The 21,262-nt window shown below is 38.5% G+C and overlaps 1 protein-coding gene across 1 annotated transcript in view; it reads right to left on the bottom strand.

Annotated features, from left to right (window-relative positions):
- ARFGEF1 (ADP ribosylation factor guanine nucleotide exchange factor 1) overlaps nt 1-21,262 on the bottom strand; it is a 100,578-nt gene that overhangs the window by 54,065 nt on the left and 25,251 nt on the right. The window contains exons 2-4 of the mRNA XM_064442586.1: nt 14,118-14,148; nt 9,665-9,821; nt 8,445-8,591 (exon numbers count right to left, since the gene is read on the bottom strand). Coding sequence (XP_064298656.1) covers nt 8,445-8,591; nt 9,665-9,821; nt 14,118-14,148 — 335 coding nt within the window. The remainder of the gene's footprint in view (nt 1-8,444; nt 8,592-9,664; nt 9,822-14,117; nt 14,149-21,262) is intronic.

The raw sequence follows: 21,262 nt of genomic DNA, 5'->3' as shown, positions 1-21,262 counted from the left end.
AGGAAGAGGGCAGACAAAAGCCATAACAAAATCCAGTGCCTTATCTGGATGGAGGTCAGCAACAAGTGGAATCCTTCAGGGGTCCATACTGGCACCAACACTGCTTAATATCTTCATCAGCAACATGGACAGTGGGATCAAGTGCACCCTCAGCAAGTCCACAGATGACACCAAGCTGAGTGGTGCAGCTGACATGCCTGAGGGATGCGATGCCATCCAGAGGGACCTGGACGACCTCACGAAGCTCATGTGGTTCCCATGTGAACCTCATGAGGTTCAACAAGGCCAAGTGCAAGGTCCTGCACCTGGGTCAGGGCAAGCCCCAGTATCAATACCAGCTGGGGGATGAAGGGACTGAGAGCAGGTCTGTGGAGAAGGACTTGGGGGTACTGGTGGATGAAAAACTGGACATGAGCCAACAATGTGCATTTGCAGCCCAGAAAGCCAACCGTATCCTGGGCTGCATCAAAAGAAGCGTGGCCGGCAGGTCGAGGGAGGTGATTCTGCCCCTCTGCTCTGCTGAGACCCCACCTGGAGTACCACATCCAGCTGTGGAGTCCTCTGTACACGCTTTCTTGTGCTGAGGAGGGCCACAAAAATTATCTGAGGGCTGGAGCACCTCTCCTATGAAGAAAGAGTGAAAGAGTTGGGGTTGTTCAGCCTGGAGAAGAGAAGGCTCTGGGGAGACCTTACTGCAGCCTTTTAATACTTAAAGGGGGCTTATAAGAAAGGTGAGGACAGACTTTTTAGTACAGTCTGTTGCAAAAAGCAAGGAATAATGGCTTTAAACTAGAAGAGGGTAGATTCAGACTAGATGTAAGGAAGAAATTTTTTTATCATGAATGTGGTGAAACACTGGAACAGGTTGCCCAGAGAGGTGGTAGATGCCCCATCCCTGGAAACGTTCAAGGTCAGGTTGGGCGGGGCTCTAAGCAACCTGAGTTGAAGATGTCCCTGCTCACTGCAGGGGGTTGGACTAGATGACCTTTAAAGGTCCCTTCCAACCCAAACCATGCTATGATTCTGTTCTATGATCTCTGTATCAACGGGTCTACCACCAAACCTATTTATACACTTAAACAATTTCCCCCCTGCCTCTTCCCCTCTCCCCTTAATACGAACACCTTCTACACTGGCCTACACATGCAATTCTTTGTGTTGCATTTTCCTTAACTGTTGTACTGTTCCACCTCTACCTTACTGCTAGCAATTCCTGGCAGGGTTGTGAGACTTGCAAATACTGAGGTAAAACACACAAAACCCCATTAATTAGAGCTGCACATCTCTTCTGATCAGGTGATGTATCTACATTCCCTACACCGCAGTACACTCACACAACAAAATTTATCCCCCAAAGCTACTCGTATCAATTACAGCTCTGCTGATTTCTCCAACTCTTTCCTATATGTTTCAGAAGCAAACACAATCACCCTGAAGACAGGTAACTCCCAGTGACTAGATTCTGCACTCGCCAATCTGGCTGGAAAGGCCGCACACCCATACGTATTTTAGTGTTCTACTTTTTAAGTTTCTGTGAATCATGAAGTCCTGAAAGGCCAAACCAAAAGGCTCCCTTCATCTTTCACTAATAATTCTGTAACAGAATTAACCTTAAAGAACTTTGTCTATGCTAGTTTTAAAAAAATAAAATCAGGAACTCTTGAAAACTAGCCAAACAAGTAGAGCCCAGCAATAAACAGACAGCTATTTTTTTCAAAAGTGCTACTGTTTGGGCCCAATACAGTAAGTATTTAGATTTAGTTAAGATTTCTTTCACCTATTTCAAAAAGATAACACAGACACACATACATTTACGATACATCATTTTAAATAACCACCGATAATTCTCATTTGGAAGACAAGGTCCCTTGCTGCTTGGCATTTAAGACACTAATGAAAAGGTGCAGGGGCAAGGGGGTCAAGCCTCCATCTCTTTTGTTATAGCTATGTCATTCAAAGTTATTCCTTTGTGTCGCTTTCTGTCTCCTTGTTAAATTCGGGTGATGAAGAATTTGATATTTGAAAATCCAATCTTAACTTCCATCTCAGTTCAGTGAAGTCCTATGGGGTTTTTTTTCCCCAACTTTTAATAATAGGATTAATAATGCCTGCTAGTAGAAAAAGGTGACAAGGCTACAGATGGATTACATGCTCTTTTGTTTTAACTGGCTTAACAGCCTGAGTTTCTTCAATATGCTTGTTATGACTAAAAGAGCTTGGTTCTTTTCACACCACCTGATAAGGGAGTGTGGAGGCAAAGAAATGTTTGCACACACAGAGAGACATACCCCCTGAAGATATTAATCCAAATTCACTGAATAACTACATCTTCCATCCAGACTGGGAAATCAGTCTTTCCAGCAGGGCATCTCCTTGCAGATATCTAACTATTAAAAAGTTCAACCTGGCTACAGAGGTCCCGACAGTCACTTCTTTGGGTTTCCTTCCTTCGCAGGCACTAGAGACGATGAATCCTAATAACTACTATACATGTTTGTAACTGATAAGCATTTTCAGCTTTGATATTTTGCTACTATCTTTCATATTCCTTCCAATTTACAGCCGTCCTCAAGCTATTAGTCATACTTACTTCAAGTCTCAATGCCATTTGTCTTCCTCTACTGTAACAATCTAGCAGAAATATGAGAACGAACATGAGACAGGAAGTATTTTACAATTACTTTCTGACAACATCCTTCCCTTTGGCAGCTTCCATTTAGGGCTATATTTGGCAGCATGCCCTAAACAACATCACCTCATTCTGTATCATAAAGAAGTGCATCATTACCATAACTGGTGTGATGGCTACCCCCAAGAAACCACAGGTTACGACCAGCAGTGGCAGTCCTGCTCCTCTGAAACCCTTGTCACCTCAGACGTTAGAAGACTAATCCTTCCCTTTCTCACTTTATCAGTTATCTTCAGATTACTCTCCAGCCTTACCCTGTAGCCACACAGCTCCTAGGTCCAATGCAAGGAGGAAAAAGAGGGGAGACAGACAAGTAGAAGATAACCACCTCAGCAACAGTCCCCAGTGAAGCAGAATTACACAAAATCTCGAACTGCTACACAGCAATGCACGTCCTTGAGAGGTGGAACAACAAAAGCCACACACTCTTACTGCTTAGCTATTTTAATGGCAACACATTAACACAATTAAAAACAAAAGAGAACAAAAAAAACCTCCACAGGTGCTTTTCTGGTGTTTGGTTTTGGAGTTTCTGTCTGTTTTAAAAGTGATTTTAGTTAATTCAGGGTATTAAATGCATGCCAGGACAAGGGACGGGGTGGGACAAGTCTGGTAGCAAAGTCTGGATGGAAAAATGCCTCTCTGCAGAGGCAACTACTGCTGTGGCTCTACTGACTATGGAGTCACAGCCTTAGGTTGCTCTTTTCTATCATCGTAAAGATTTGATGCTCAAGCCTTTTGCAGCTGAATTCCCACTCCTGGTCACACTTAGCTCATCTGTTTTCATCCCGTATCTTCAGTGTAAGCTAAGAAGAGGTGATTAAAAAAAGCCTACTTTACTGTATTCCTCCACTTTGCTGTTCTTTAGTCAAGGAAGGAAACCTTTGTAAAAACATGTTAGCACTACCTCATTATACTTCAGGTCCTTCCACAAAAGCTTTTTGTTGTCACAAAGCCTGCAAAAATACCAACAGTCATCAAGCCTTCCTTGTCCTGAAACTACTGGCTATCATCCTGACTGTCCCCTTAGGCTTTCCTTCCAACCTACTGTTCGGCATTTGAGAAAGACCCTGTTGTTCTGTGCATTTACCTAGTTACTATAAATAAAGCTTATTCATATTTATAAGCAACCATCAGATGGCTTTAGGAAAGGAGAAAAATATTTAGGATAATTTCTTGCGTTAGAAATTATCATATCATTGTATGACACCCACAGACTCTTTTCTTTTAGCCTGAAGCATGTTTGCCTGTTTAGTGAATTTCCTACTATGTAAAATGAGTGTATTATAACAGTACAGGAAGCATCACGATTTGTGAGGCAAAACCAGTGTAGTTTAAAAAGTAAACTAAATTAAAATTAATTCTTTACTAAAAACACCGAACATCTATCTGTACCTGTAAACTTGTCATTCCTCTCACACTGAATAGGCTGCAAGAACAGAGCGGTTACAGTGAAAGAAAGTTACTACAACCAGGAGAATGATTTAAGAACACACAAGAGGCAGGTGCACCTACACACAGGCTTGCTAGGAAGCCTAGTTTTCAACTCGGGGTCATTCTTTTCTTCCTCTCAGCCAACTCCGATCATTTTATCTTTGGAAGATCTACGACACAGTCCAGCCGTCATCTGACCAGCACGGGCTTACTTTGGGTAAAATACTCATAATTCAGTTGCCTGGGAACTCTCAAGTACTGGAAACAGCACATAACACAGTGGCCCTAATCCCTCTCTCTGATATATTAGCTAGTGGAAACACGTAATCCGGTTTTCTTTGAGAAGGATTATTTTTAATAATACAGTTTTTAAAAAAGTCAACTTGAAGACCAAACATTAACTTCTCACAAAATAAAGTTATCAGGGACTGACTTTTAGAAAAACGCTAAACCACAAAGCAACAAATACATCAAATAACCTTCACAGATAAATCATTATTCAATAAGAGTGGTAAAAAAATTATATAGAATCCAGTGATATAGTTCTCCAAGCAACGTCGTCTTTCTTTAGATGATTATCTCCTGCTTCTTACCGTTTCAAAATTTTTCATTTATGTTATACATTTACCACAGCTTTAAAAGACCTATGTTCACCTAACTTAGTTTACCAACTTTGAAGACCTATGGAAATACACTATAAGAGTATGAAAAATAGAAAAAAATATAGGGTTTTCTTCCAGCATGCAAGTAATTTTAAGAAAAAATAATCCATATTCACAAGCATGTGGTCAGTCATAAGCCCTGAAACATACTGAAGGATTATGACTGTGGAGATTGCAGAATGAACTGAACTACATTCCTGTTTCTCCTATGGAAGATAATATAAAAAATATAAATTATATAAGAAAAAAGTTTTATTTAGTTTTATCACTGGAAGTTAGGTGTTCAAAATGAGCTAGAATCTAATATGGAATTAAACAGACACATATTTTGCAAAGCCTAAGTATTTCATGTCCAATTCTGAAAAAGTAATCTTTCTCTAAAAAAATAAAATTCCAAACTCTCAGGACAGCATTTTCAGGTTAAGTAACCAGTCCTAGCCTTTAACTTAAGAGGAAAGCCTCTAAGTACAAAGATTCAGAACTAAAACCTCCTGCACTGTTATTTCAATTTTCAAATCATTCCACAATCCACAGCTCCTTTTAATCTCAGCAGGAGGAATTAAACTTTCTACAATCTTTTTACAGGAAAAAATAACCACACTACTACATGATACTGTAATGACTAAGTTACTTAGCATTCCACGCTACTGAAACACACAGGATAAGTTTTTTCTAAGGGTCTTCTCAAATTGGAATCTGTTTTCACAGAAGTTTTGTTAAAATTCTTCCAAACCTATCATTCTCCTTACTCCTCAGACTTAGCTTTTACAGTTTTCCCATTCTGTAATCCAACAATGAGTTGTCCTCTATTTTTAGTTAGTTTCAAAAAGCGACTTGTGCAAGCAATGTTTGATTCAACCCTCCTTCCTCCATGGACACCGGTCATATTGACGTGACTAGTTGTAAAAAGACACGTACAGGAGCTGACCTTACGAATAGTCTATTGCACATGGAAGACTCAGAAAGCAGTCACTAAAATAACATTCAACTTTTCAAACTACAGATATCAAGCACACACACACAAATTTTTCTTTGCCAAACATGAGCATGTTAAGCTGTAGATGTATCTAGATAACGACAAATACTTACTATACAGCAGACCAAGGAAAGAAAGCACAGGTAAGGATAAACAGTTGATCTCATGTCCCATCCTTCCTCCTCATCCCTATTCTTTCTTTATAGATTAAAGTTTTTTAAAAAATCTAATTTTTGTCGTAAATGTAGTTCTTCAGGAACAAAAAGGCCGGACAGAAATGTAAACAGAACTTCAACTAAAACCTCTGCAGATGTTAACAGGAGCTTTGCGCACACACCCTGCAAATGCCATAGTAGCCCTAGCAGAGCAAGCCTGAAGGCGAAAAGGTTCAATCAAGGGAGGCTGTTTCAAACATAATTCGAATAAACAATTTTCAATGTTTTCTATGTTCAATTAGTAGCCTAATTACTTGCTTTTCTTCTGCCCCAGCAGTCGCCACCATAACAACCAAACAAGAATTTGCATGGCTTCCATTCAAAATTACACCAAATCAAACTAAACTACAAGAGGAAGGAAGGAAAAGGCCAATTTCCCAGTCTGGCTCATCGCAGAGTCTGCAGATGAAGAATGAGGGGATTGCTGAGATAAGAATATGCAAGCAGAAATAGAGGCAGAAAAGTTAAACTGGCCACGAACTGTCAGAACTACCACCAGACATACCTCTAAGCTTAGATACCTAAAAAAAGACAAATTACACTCCTCATTCTCAGCAAGATTACTTCCTTAGTAGTCAGCAGGAACGGATTTTTAGAATACCTAGGCAGCTCCAGTTGTTGGGAACCTGCTTAAGATGACTCCACCACTGGAAAACCACCTAGTAACTAGCAAACAGCACTGCGTGCAAACTCTTACCGAACGCCAGCTCTCTGATCTTAGACTGAGGGCAGCATGCTATGTAAGGGCCACCCATTCAGCACGCAGAACTGAGATAACCCTCCAGCGAGGAAGGTGTCTGAGTGATCAAGGTTCTCAGATTTTACTGTGGTCTTGGTGACGCAGCTGCCCTGCAGGAGCACTGCTCACATTCTGGGAGTGCCAGCACAGAAAGCAGGAGACCAAGGTCCCCTGCCTTCTATCCCCCTGATGGAATCACTAATTCTTCAGAGAACACACTAATCACCAGGATCACAGCAGAGCCTGAAGAAGGGCATGATCCATCCTTCAAATCATAATGGAGGAATTGGGTCCATACTGAGCCCAGACCTGAAGAGTTACGAAGCCTTAAGAGAATACAACTGACTTGGCAGTTTCATTATTCCCCCCAAAGGAAGTAAAAAGGTCTGGTCTTTGCTAAGATTATTTCTAATTTTGATGCTTTTTATAGTGTCCAGCATACTGGACAAACATGGTGTCAAAGCCAAACCAGTACTCTCCACTTTCCCAGGAATTCTAACATGGCAATTAGCTAAGTCTGAACATTCAAAAAATGAAGGCACTAAATGAATTTACACACTTAATGCATTTTACAATAGTTGAAGAATTTACTTTCTCAACTATTGTCTTGGACAGAAAGAATTTCAGCTTGCTGATAGCTGCTTTCAGGCAGGAGGTAACTTTTTAACATCTTAACTGAGAGGACTGGAATAAGAACGTATCTGGAGAGAAGGTATTACAGTGAGAGGGAGATATAACAGTTTCAGCCACTGGATGTTTAAAATCAACAAAAACTTCCCTTTGCAAGATGAAAAACGTCTTAAATGCTTGGGCAAAACAGCACAAGAAATCTAGACAACAGCAGCATAAACCAACATTTGTTAACAACTATCTGCTGAAGAAGTGGAGTGTCAAGAAAAAGGAAGATTCGAGCCATGAAAAGGAGTAGCAGAACTACCTTCTTTGCAGTAAAACAAGTAAACACAATCTGCAAGAAATGTCAACACCTCATGACACACGTACACAAGAATATGAGGTAACAAACACTCCATTCCTTATAACTAACTTTAATTGTATTCTTCACTGCTGCTCATCATCACCACCATTCAAAGACTACGGTTACAGGAGTAAGGTATGGTATTTCCACTAGATGGCTAACTTCTGTTAGGTGACATAATAATTTCCTGTAATAAACACCTGTAATTAATGGGTGCAATCAGAAAACTACTAGCATTCCCCAGAAATTCTTATTTGTACAAACTCCACATCAATGTTTATATAAGCTATGGAAAGAAACCCTACACCACCTTCAAGCAGAAGTCCATGACACAGCAGCACACAGCTACCATGGTAACGCCAGACTGCCAGGTCTAATTGCGTTTCATAAAATAATTCCAAAACGGATTTAAAAATCTGATGTTTAATTACCAGCTTCCCCACTGGGAGTGCAGGATTATTGGACAGTAATTCCTCACAATTAGAGAGCTCCACTGATCTGCTGTAAATGAAATTTCACCCAGTGGTCTGTGCACAAGACTTCAGGTCACAACTGTGAATCCACCCAAAATGCAATGGGAGAAACTACAGAAAGGAGCATAAGATAGGGAGTTTTCACCTCAAACAGGATCAATAAAATATTTTAAAATTACCATTACATTTACAAATTAAACACTTCTGCTTTTGAACTCTGAAGCCATGAATGTCTTCCTGCTGTCACCAGTATAAATACTGGAAGTATTAATCATATTACCTTTATTATTTGTAGCTGAACCCCTTCGTCTGTTTGAGGGCCTTGAAAACAGCCACATATTGTCTCAATAATTCTATCAATTAATTTTTTGCCAGGAGCTGTACTGTCTGGAGCATTCCCTGTCAAGTGTCCATATGCTATAAGTTTCTGGAGAGGAGAAAAAAAAAACCATAAGAGTTTAAAAAACAAGTCAGCTTTTTGTTATAATAAATTCACTTGATAGCTCCGACTTGCACAGAATAATTAAAACAGGGCATTTTATGCCAAGACTCCTAAAACATCAAGGATTTTTTAAAAATGTCCTCCAGAGGTATTCAATTTTCACTCAGCAACTGCAATACAAAGTTTGTCAGCAAGCTTAACATTAAAGCATTTGTTCATCAGTTAATGTTTTAAAATGAACAGGATTCTAATAACTAACTCACATGTAACAAGTTTTCATATGTTGTCAGCAGGCAAATGCTTTTAATACCAGATAAACCAGCTGAAAATGCTTTCTATAAGCTACTACCTAGTTTTCTGTTTTTAAGTGTTCTATTATCCCTTTCTCTCTCTAGGTCTTCAATACTTTGAAATAGAATTTATTACAAAATTAACAAAATCCTCTTCTAAACACTTCAGGCATGACAGCATTTGCAAATCTCCATGGCCTACCTACTTAAAAAATGTACACCGAGTAGCAAGGCATCATAATGAAACAGCATGTCAGGCATGCATGTGTCTGAAAATGTAAATATATTAATTGAGTTCACTGTGGGGTTACTCAGGAGAAGCAAATGGCTAATTTCCATGCTGTATTTTTTTTTTTAAAAACATTACAGGAGCCTATGAGTTTCGAGACTAGATATCCCAAACTGAAAATATTTTATGAATATTATGCAATTATAAATAGCATAAAATGATTTTGATAATGCAATACCTCTGTGTGAGTTCAACACACAGATACACATGTGAAAATAGGTAGTTGTACACTAAATAATAAAACTAATCCAAACATGTAACTATATGTGGTAATACATAGATACACAAACACACACATACATGCACTACATAATAAGACATACATTCACCTTTTGTGAGAAATATATTCGATTTGGTTTTGTACGCAATAAAGTAGAATAATAGAAACACAATGACATTATTTGTTACATACAGCTGTACTTCCTCTCCAAACCAACAGGATTTTATAGTTGACAGTTAAATCTCATCTTCATACAGACCTGTAAACAATCTAGAGACGTACTGACAATCCTGGGGCACTTCGACTGGCATGCCAATTCAAATGGTAGGAAGTATTTGTCTGCTTCAATGAAGCTTGTCTTTGATTTCACAGGTGGAAGAGTGCTTGAACCAGGCTTTGCTTCTCCATGAGGGGGACTAAACAGAATGATAGTGTTAGAATGCTGTAAGCAATCACAAAAATAGTTCTCACCACCACATATTTATGAATGAAATAAAATATCACAAAAATTAACATTAAGAAAGAGTAACTTCTATAAAGTTAACACAATGGTAATATGGTCATATAAATATTAACAGCTCTTGTGCTTCATCTGTTTCCTTTATGGATCAGGAAAATTGACCCATTTGTACTCTAAGTAGATATTCACTGGTCCCTGATGGTTTCCTTGTTTCCTCTGAAAAAATAGGAAAATACTTTCCTTACTTGGCCGGTGAAGGCAGAGGGGAAGACCAGAGATCTATTCAGTATCATTTCCACATTAAATGACAACTCTGAGAGTAGTCTATTACTACTAGAACAGATAAAAAATACAACTTGCCAAAAATTTTTATGACCCTGAAAGTTAAGAACTACTCAAGTACTGTATGAGTTTGGTTCAGTACTTCAGAGAAAGTACATCTATTTTGGAGATTAAATTGAATCTGAACTTCAACCCTGGACATCGGGAGGAAAACACCCAGAAAAACACCAATAAAAAACAAAAAAGCTCAAAACTTTGCTATCTGTGCTTCAGATGTCACCACAGAATTTAAGAGTTCAGTGGTTACCAACGTATCTTACTTGGGCAACATATCTGAAATGACTAACTGTACAAAGTTTGAGAAAATTATTATCTGTTGAAATCTTATTGCTTACAGCACCTTTAGAAAGGGCATTAATACTTTGCTAAAAAGGACAATTAAGAATAGGTAATTTTTCACTAATTTCTGTGCATCAATGCAGTTTGCCTTTGACTCAAAGCAAGTTGTTTGGCTCTTTCAATAGCTCATCACCATTATATAAAGTATTTCTGACCTTTTTTGTGCACACATACGTATCTTTACATAAAAGGTAAACTACACTGTCTTACACAGACTTGATAAGTGGTATAAAAAAAAAAGGCATTCCTTTGTATTCTGTAGTGAAGGATTACAAAATTCTTGCAGCAATTCAAATAGATCTTTACAAAACAACTGATTTCAAATCCAGGCCCTATGCATTTGTTGCAAATTAAATCAGATGCTTCAAGGAATGCAGATAGTAGAAAATACAAGTTTTTCATGTTGCTGAAGTAGAAGAATGAACTGCTAAGAGTTTATTATAAATCCAAAGAATTTATGCAGTCCCACACCATCATGGAGAGAGCCTTAAACTAACCAGTACGATAAATAATCAACCTCAGCTATTCAAGGAGCAAGCTGGATTGTCCTTGAGATGTTCGGTGCCACATTCAAACAGCCTTTCTTGTTTAGGCTGCTTTAAAACAGCATCTAAATTCTAAGTCTTAATACTGAATAATTAGTGTTAAGATTCTACTTTCTACTAAATAATTTCTCTTTTGAAGGTTTCAGGATGCTGCCCCCTACATAATTTTTTTCCTGAAGAGTAGCAGAGGCTTGTTTTTCTGTTGGATGCATAACTTTATTTATTGCCCGATATTGTTTTGCAGGAAACAGCTCTTTTGGACAAAATCCAAATCAGATAAGTTGCAGAGGAAGTACATGATTCTTCTGTGTTCTGAAACGTCTCTGAAATTCCTATAAAACTTTTTATCTGAGGAAGGGAAGGGTGGTATCTCTTGCTCATGTCTTATGACAAGACTCTTCTTCATCTAGTGAATAAGTCTACTGAAACCATTACAATTAGGTTAGAAAAGCACCCTGGAAATAAAACCAGAATTTTTCAGAAACAAGGAGCAGACCATGACGAGATTCCAAAAATGAAGAACCCCTGCCACAGCAAGCAACTGTAGAAGCCTGAAGCTTCTCTTAAATGAAATCTATTTTTAGAGTGCCCAAAATAATAAATACGGAAGAGGATGCTCCATTTGCCTCTGGAAAAAATAACTCAATAAGCTCATCACCTTGCTGATGATGGAAAGGCAGGGGATAGCAGGTAGAGGGGAGAAGAGAAACCCAAAAGATCTTTTCTTCTTAACATCAGTGAAGAAATTACTTCAGCTGCTTTTTTTCTAGCAGACTGTGAAAATGGAAAGTGTCCCTAACAAACCTTTCTTCCACCAAGGGATCTACCAAGCATGAGAATTATGAAATATGCTGATATTTACGTATCAGCCATAAAAACTAGCTAAGGTGTGTATCAAACAATGGATTTTAAAAATTATTTTGGTAGCATTTGCTGTGTAACGGTTACATAAATCAGCTTGTCCTCTTCTATTTCATTCCTCTCTGCCCCACCACCAAACACCAGTTCTGTCCAAAAAACAAACAAACAACAAAAGAAGCAGTTTTCCATGCAAAATTTCTGGGAGATGGAAATTATCTATTTTTCAGTGCATTCCAGGTTAACTGTGAGAACACTTCCCTTGATCAGGGACTGGAAAAATTTAAAGCGTTATCATTAGAAGTCCCTTGTTAGGATATTCAGATCTCAATTACAGAAGTAAGAAGCTGAAAATAATTTTATAAACTAAGAAGCTTCTCTATTCTAAGGCCTAGAAAAACAAAACAGTATTTTCTACTGCATCTAAAAATTTGAGCCTACAGTAAGAACAGGGCAAATCCATTCACAGTTTCCAAGTCCAGCAATGCCTTCATAGCAGCAAAAGACTGCTGTCAAAATGAAGACAGCACTGAAGAAATCAAAATCTGTTTAGAAAAATGTACACAGGCAGGTAAGACATACACATTACACCCAAAAAATCACTTCAGATATTAACAGGACAGAATTTAAGCACCCAAAGTTCAGAAATGGCTGAACCACGCTTGTATAAATCAGTATAATTCAGCACTCTCATTAGTTTTAGCATGGTATTTAACTACAGGATCAGGTATTACTTTTCCTTACACAGTGCACAGAACAAATATCCCTCACTGAATATTCAAAGTTAAGCTTTTTTTTTTTTTTAATGCTGCTTCGCAATGTGGACTTCTGCTTAATTTATACTACTCCAAGTAAAACCTGTTATAAAACTACACTTACTTTCTGTCTGAGACTGTCTTGTGGTGCTTGATACAACATTTTCTGAATGCTACACAATATATTACATTTATTTTTACTACCTTAGCACAGTGACTCAGTCAGATGCATCCACTTATTTTTATGTACCCAATTTGATAAACGGTGAAACTAAGTTGTTCAGCATATTTGGTATTAAACTGTTGTTTACATTTTCTGAAACAAAGTTCCCATTGGCTTCCTTTCCAGTTAGATGTGCTTACATTTTCCAAACTAAAACTTGTACATTTCAGCTCAAATATCCAGGAGACAAAGCAAAAATGATTAGCAGACAATTTTGACAGCTGTGGTTTAAATGATTTGCCTAAACCAGAAATTCAGTTACAGGGCAGAATGCAGGATCTCAAGGAGCACTCATCAAGCTTAAGCCGTAAGAGTACTTTCATCATCAGTTTCACCCACTGACCTGATTCTTTAAACAAGTGCTACAAACAGCTTTCACCGCACAGCCCCGACTCATGGTTAGCAATGCACACTAAATGAGGAAGAAGACCCTGTGGAACATTGTAATTAAATACTAATAATGGATTCCACAGTTTCCCATTACTTAAAAATGTACTTCTTGATAGCAGAAGTGTGCTCAATGGCAATTTTGATTCTACCTTCACTTGCAGAGGCATTTCCTCCAGAAATCTATACCTATTCCCTAACAAGGTCCTTTCCAGACACCATCTTTTCAAATTACATTGGTTTTCCCTAGCCGTTTCCACTTCCTCACCCCAACTTCCTCCCCTTCCTCACCCCAACTTCCTCCCCTTCCTCACCCCAACTTCCTCCCCTTCCTCACCCCAACTTCCTCCCCTTCCTCACCCCAACTTCCTCCCCTTCCTCACCCCAACTTCCTCCCCTTCCTCAGTCAGTTCGTATCTTTTATTTGCATTCCAGGCTCTTCTCGCTCCTCTGGACCCACTTCAAAAGCCTTTTAAGCTCAGGCCCCTCCACCAATGCTTTCTTTCTGTGTCACCCACAAAGACCTCTTCTAGTCTTGATTCCCCATTCCTACCCTCCCTCGCCAGACAGTATCAGCCTGCTCCCTCTAAGGTATCTTCTGCCTCATCCCCAGGCCCATGCCTTGCACCATAACAGCCAGTCACAGAAGCAGCACTTCTAGCATGTTTCCAGGTACCAACCACCTTACAAAATAGATTGAAAATGCTTTTCAGAGAGAGCCTGTACTCCAGTGCAGAATAAGTATGGTAGACATTTTAAGAAGTTAAAAGCACTATCACTCAATACAATGAACTATCACATACCTTTGCTTTTCTGTTTCAGCCTTTATTTCCTCTGTAAAATGAAACAAAGGCATAGTTATGGAAATTATATCATAACCACAAATATAAAATGAAATAACTGAAAATGATTGGAAAGCAAAACTATTTAGGCAAACATTTGAAACCAGGATAAGTTTAAAACAGAAAATACATGTTTATAAGCAGTTTCATAAGAGTTTCTGCTCTTCACTTGCATTGGTTGTAAACTGTATCAAAACTACTTTACAAATCTATACTCAAAGCTTAATACTTAAATTTGCATCCAGTCATGCCAGCTAAACACCACACCCCTAGAATGTTTCTGCCAAAACACTGGCAAGCTCTTTTCACAGCTCATATATATAAAAGTAATGATGAAAACACAAGTATTATTAAAACTATTAATCTATCAATGAAGGATACCTGCTTGTTAAATGTGGAACAGACAGAAAAACAACAAAGAAACCACCATTGCTGATTCTCCCATGAAACCTTGATGACTGATAGTAATCTTTGGTTTTAAACGGCATTAGACACTGCAGTAATGACTAGAGTGGTGTAAAAAAAAAAAGCCTGGATTACCTCTTTTTCATACTATTTTAAAATATATTAAAACAGAAGGACTAATAGTTCAATGCTGTTGGCAAGACAGTCTAAGTAATATTTTACAATACATTTTAAAAGTAATTCTGAATTACTGAAACTAATTTTAGGACACATCTTCAATTTCAATAGCACTTTTGCCTGTATTCTCTAGTTATTTAGCACACTTAAATCATAGGGCATTCCATAAAGATTAGGATTTCCAATGTTATAGGAATACATTCTTGAAATAAAATGTACAGGATCCAGTATGAAAAAAAATATGCTTAAAGAAATCATCCTGGGAAATCCATTATAATGTCAAGTCCTGCTCAAACATGCAAAACCACAATCAACTAAACCCAACACTTCACTTTGATTCTTGTGCATAAGCTTTAAACTAGTGGCATGGATTGATTCTGACAAAAATTTTTAATATTTCTAACTAAGCTCCCATGCAGCAAAACCACACTTTGTCTGTGTTCTACCCCTCATTTAATATTTCACACATACAGATTCACCGATGTAAGTAACACAGGTTCCCAAATTTTATTTTATTTTATCACAAATCACTCGTATCAAATATGCTTACAGAGTTGCTCAACATCAAGGAAAGTGAACATAAGGAGTGCACGTTAACCTAAAATCTAAGTCTCATTTCTGATAGTCCCAGTAAAACCCAGAGGTTAGCAGGTCAGTGGTTCATCTTAGCAACAGCTAGTCCAGACGTGGTTCAAATCTGTTACCCAGGAGTAGACGAAACATGAAAATAATTCCATATTCCAGGTATTCAATACCCCTCAATAAGTAACAGTAACAACAACATCTTATAGTCAGCAATGTTTCAGGAAAGTATGCCTTCCTATCAGGTTGTAACTCTTGATCCATTTACTCACTTGAAGACAAATTCCTGACCAACAGGAAGGAGAAGAAACTCTCCTCCTCCGTCTTCATACCCCTCACTAATTTATCTCCCACCTCAGCGTTCATACACAGGAACTTTCCTCCCTGACATGCTCTGAAGGCTGTCCACAAACGACATCACCAACCAACAGACACAACTGCAGAACAGCTTCCAAGTTCAGTTTCCGACTACAGTGACAAAACTGAGCAGATTCTTGCCCAATACCGAACTACTTTTAACACAGAATGAAACACAGTAGACTACAGAAACTAAAGGAATCCTAATGCTCTGCTCAGATAGTAATCCCATTAATAATGGTAATGAAATATTAACAAATTTTGTCTGTAAAATGACACAAGGTGGAGCAGTGGCATTAAAAAGGTGGGGGGCAGACACCCAACATGAAAGTAAAAATCATGTCTTACTGAACTTTAAGTCGTTTGAGTGACTCTCTTAAATTGCCTTTTTAAATATATTTAAAGTTCTCGTTTAAAATTATTGACACACAAATTTAGAAACTACTTAGTTATAAAAGTTGACCTTAAGTCATACTAACAAAAATTTCTACTGTTTGATATGTAAATGATAATACAAGACTAACTCATTTTATGGTATTTAATATGAAGAAAGATGATATTTCAATTAAAGATTTAAAAAATCATTGCTACCTTGATATAACACAAATTTAAGTTTACAATTTTATCAGATTTTAATAACCTGGAACAAACACAATAGTTTAACAGTTTTACTTAAGATCACTCAGGTACAGGAGTCAGCTACTCTATTCACAACACAAAGATTTGTGCATTTACAAGTTATTTTACACTTTGACTAGGGGGAAAAAAAAAAGCCAAAACCAAACCCACAGCCCAACAAACAAATCTAGACAAAGAATGATTTCAGACTATTGCTACAAATAAAACAACTACAGAATGCAAAGCTCCGCTTCATGTCAGATACTGGTTGCCCTTCTCAGCCTGCACCAGGTCAATGGAATGCAAGCCCCCTGAGGCTAACTACTCCCCCATAGGGAAGGTGCAAATTATAGTGGAACTTGTTCATTGTTCGGAACAGAAACAGTTGTGAGTATTGAATTAGTGTGGAAATTGCTTAAGGCAGTGCAAGTAAGCCAGTTCTCAGTTCCCCACCCTACCCCTACCCTGTTCTCCATGAACATCAGTATTTTTCCAGTAAAAGACAGCATGTGTCCTAAGGGCAAATATTCCTCTGGCAGTACTTAAAGCAGATGTGAGAGCAGGTGAGTGTTCAGGCATTCTCGTCAACTTTACACGTTCCAAAACAGTGATTAAACTGTACGCTTAAGCAAATTTCTTGAGCTAAAAGCACAGCATGAATGTAGACAGTCCCTGGCAAACAAGACAAACATAAAACAACATTCAGGAGAAGAAAGATCAGAAACAACGGTTCCACTTTGCACTAACTCATTTTATTCCTGAACTAAAAGAATGTATCAAACCCAGCTAGCTGTCATCTTGATGCTACATCAGACTACCTCTGAATTTATTCTCTGCTTTGTAAGCTATAGCAGTACTTGCAAAAACTACCAAAATAAAAAAATCCTGCTTAGAGCCCTCATTGTGCTTATGATATTCTAAGAAATGATCACTATTGTTTCTTAGAATACTACAAGAGATTGTCTTCAGAATTGGCCACAACAATCAGTATCAGAAAATGAAAATTTTTGTAATCAAAGGAAGTCTACTACAATTACAAGGAAAGAGCTTATGCAAGTGTCAATCTAATTAAATGTTACTACCATTCTGAGCAGCACTGCATCAGTCTACTACTGTGAAAGTATGGAATTTATTACCTTTGTTAAATAAAAAGAAAGATTCTTAGAGTAGCTGGCATCAATATTTTAGGAGACTAAAATACTTCAAATGGCAGATAAGCATATGGTACGATACCATTACTATGAATGAGGTAGACAGCAAACTTAAACTTTACTTTTACCCTTGAGAACAGAAAAAACCTATTTTCCTTTACTGTCTGATTGCTCCCTCTGCTCTCCATGCCAAAACACAGCACAATCTCATCGTCACGTGACGACCACATCCAGTAGAAGCACAGAAAAATTCAAGACACATCAGCAGAAAACCAGATTATAATAAAGGTAACTAAAAATTCTCACACTAGATAAATAATCTGTTCATGACAGACAAACCAAAACACTAATTGATTCATTCTTTTACATGGGAAAAAGCAATCCCTGCAAAACTAAGGGTTAGCTAGGAAAGTGAGACTAAGCCAGGCTTGAAAACACGCAGCTGCTTCCTTATTTTGCACTCCCCCTCTCCAAAACACAGACCCAAAACCACAAAGGAGAGGATCCAAGAGCTGGAAAACCTTATTATCTCACCATCACTATTCATTTTCGGGAAAGAAGAATAAGAGAGGATGTAAGATGCTAGAACAGGGCAAGAAGACTGGAAAAGAGGTCTGCAGCTTCCAGAGCCTCTCTCTGCAGTATGTGGGATGAAAATACAGAATTACCATGGAAAACAGTTCAGATAATTTTACAGTACTGAAAAGATGATGTGCCCTAAACTGGAATTAAGGGGCGTATATTTAGTACTCTTAAATAAAGTGCAGCAGAAATAAAAAATCCCTCCTGAACCCTCGCTTTCACACACAGCTCCATAAGAAGACCTCTTTATAGAGCTCTATCACAGAATTAATGGAAATCTATGTGGCTTTTGCACACAAAAGATAGAGCTGATCAAAGAGATGCATTATTTTGCAGTTTTACAATGGTACGCATCAACTGTTCCACATAGCAGGTAAAATGAGTCATGTATATTAGTTGCAAAGTAATTTTCCATTTCATCCACACCATGAAATGACCATCATAATTTCAAAGAAATCTCTGAAAAGGTCTAAGACCTTTGTTATACAGGTGTACTGCTTTTGGCTGGAATAGAATTAATTTTCTTCATAGCTGCTTGTATGATGCTGTGTTTTAGATTTGCGATGAAAAATGTTGGTAACAGGGATGTTTTAGCTGTTGCTGAGCAGTGCTTACATCACATTGAGGCCTTTCCTGCTTCTCATCCCACCCCACCAGCGAGTAGGCTGGGAGTGCACAAGAAGTTGGGAGTGCACACAACTGTCCAAAGGGATATTCTATACCATATGAGTTCACATTCAGCAATAAAAACCTGGTGGGGGGAGAGGGGAGTTTACCTGCCATTGCTTGGGGACTGGCTGGGCATCAGTTGCCTGGTGCTGAGCTATTGCTTTTTTAGCATCACTTGTGTTTCCTGGTTTTGTTTTCCTTTGTTCTCTGCTTCCACCTTTTTTTTTTTTTTTTAATTAAATTTCCTTTATCTCACCCCAAAGTTTTTGCACTTTTACCCTTCCAGTTCTCCCCCTGAAACCAGCCACTCAGTGGCTGAATGGGGCTCAGCTACCAGGCAGAGGTAAACCACCACCACCGCAAGTATCCATAATTCCATTCTCATCTCCCCAACTTTAACTCACTGTTGCAGCATGTCATTTGAGCACTTTTCCTTACCCTCTTCAGATTGCTCATAGCTTCTACAATGAAAAAGCCAAACTAGTTTCTAGTTTTCTTTTTCTTTCTTTAACACCTAATAACCAGCTGATCTCATTTGCAACTATAAATTTAACAACTCACTCTATGGACAACGCCTAAGCACCAAGGTCAAAATGGGCCAATGTTGTGGTTTAGCCAGCAACTCAGCCCCACACAGCCGCTTGCTCACTCCCCCACCGGCGGGATGGGGAGAGAATCAGAAGGCTAAAAAGCTCGTGGGTTGAGATAAGAACAGTTTCATAATTAAAATAGAACAATAGCAACAACAGCATCAATAATGCAATGGAAAGGAAAACAATGAGAGGCGCAAAACCCGGGCCAGGCAGGGGAAGAGGGAATGAACCACCAAAACAAACTGCACGCGACGCAGCCGCTCACCACCCACTGACCTGACACCCCCAGTCCCCAAGCCCCAACTGCCCCCTCGCATGCCAGCTGCCCCAGTTAACATACTGGTCGTGGTGTCACATGGTATGGAATGAACGCCCCATTGGCCAGTCGGGGTCAGCTGTCTCGGCTGTGGCCCCGCCCCTCCCGGCCTCTTGCCCACATGGCAGAGCACAGGAGGCTGGAAAGGTCCCTGACTGCTACAGGCACTACAGTGATGAGAATTAACACTTTCTCAGCCAAAACCAGCACAGCCAAGTAGGTCAGGTGGGTGCTGCGGGCAACTGTCTTATCTGGTCTATGATGCTGATCAAACTCCAACTTAGAACTAAGTCACTGTTTGCCCCGCTAATCTGATCCAAAGGATGAATAAACCTTAACTACACTGAAGGGTGTCTCTAATTCCCATCTGAAATTTGATTTTGACTAGATTTTTCCCTTGGTTCCTATGCCAACATCCCCCATATATCTGAAACAGACCCTCTCCTCTGGGTTATCTTTAGGAAATTTTTAATTCTGCTTACCTAAATAACCTGTAATAGCATGTAAAGTACAAATATTCTATGGTTATACTTTGGCAGAAGAAGGAGAACATTCTCATCAAGTAAGGGGTAGCTAAATGGTTACCTTCAGGAATGGTACATAGAGCTATGTTCTATGGTTTCAGCTGAATGTCAAGTGGTCCATTAGATTACAGGGAAAAGACTTATGGAACTTACTATTGGGAAAAGGGCAAACTACTTACGATAAAATGGAAAAATACTTTACAAGTTCATTACGAAGTATGATATTAGGAAAAACCCCCACACTTGAAAGTATTTAATGCATATCTCACATTATATTTTTTCCATTCTTGCATCAGAATCGTATTAAAAAACAAGAGCGTATTTCATTCCCACAATCCTGTATTCCAAACAACTGATGTTGTCTGCCAGAGAAACACATGTGTAAGTCTCAACTCTACATGGATCTGCACAACTGAAGACTAATATTCAGTGTGTCAGATTTAAATTTTATTTACCTAACTGAAAGTACATCTATAGGAACAGAAAACATCCCGCCTTTTAATTGGCAAACCCCCAAATTACGTCATTAAAATTACATAAAAAATGTATACACCTGTTCCTCTGCTTACTGGGGGAGAGGCAGGAGAAGCTCCTCTTCCACTTAGCAGTGAAAAGAAACTTGGTTTTCCAACTCTTCATAATGCCAAAAATGTATGCAGATGACTAACAATCATAATGATATTACAAAAAAAAAAAAAAGGTGGAGTATTAAATGTATGAATTCGAGATAATTAGCAGGGGCATTTTAAAGAATTGTAACCATCCTGGGTAATCAGAAGGCAGAACCAGCCAAAGCAGCACAAGCTGCAGTACTCCAAGGAAACAAGAAAATGTTTAGAGCTCAGATTACTTATACCATAGCAGAGTACTGTGAGAAGGAAGCAATTTGAATTCAATTCTTTCAAGTCAAAGCAGGTGGATGAGATCCAAGGAACATGCAGAGAAGACGAATTTAAATTATATTGATATCTATATTTTAAAAAAAGAGACATGTTAAATCCTATTAGAACATGAAAGGCTTTCCTTGAATTGACTTGGCTTGCTTCCTTCTATCTGAGTATTCTAGTGACTGTCTCCAATGTCATACAAAACATTGTGGCAACCAAGGGATTAAAAACCCCAAATTTTTCAT

Source organism: Phalacrocorax carbo, chromosome 2, assembly GCF_963921805.1.
Source record: "Phalacrocorax carbo chromosome 2, bPhaCar2.1, whole genome shotgun sequence".
NCBI classification, from domain to species: Eukaryota; Metazoa; Chordata; class Aves; order Suliformes; family Phalacrocoracidae; genus Phalacrocorax; species Phalacrocorax carbo.
Note: the sequence above shows the minus strand (reverse complement) of the source record. Positions and strands in the feature narration are given on the sequence as shown.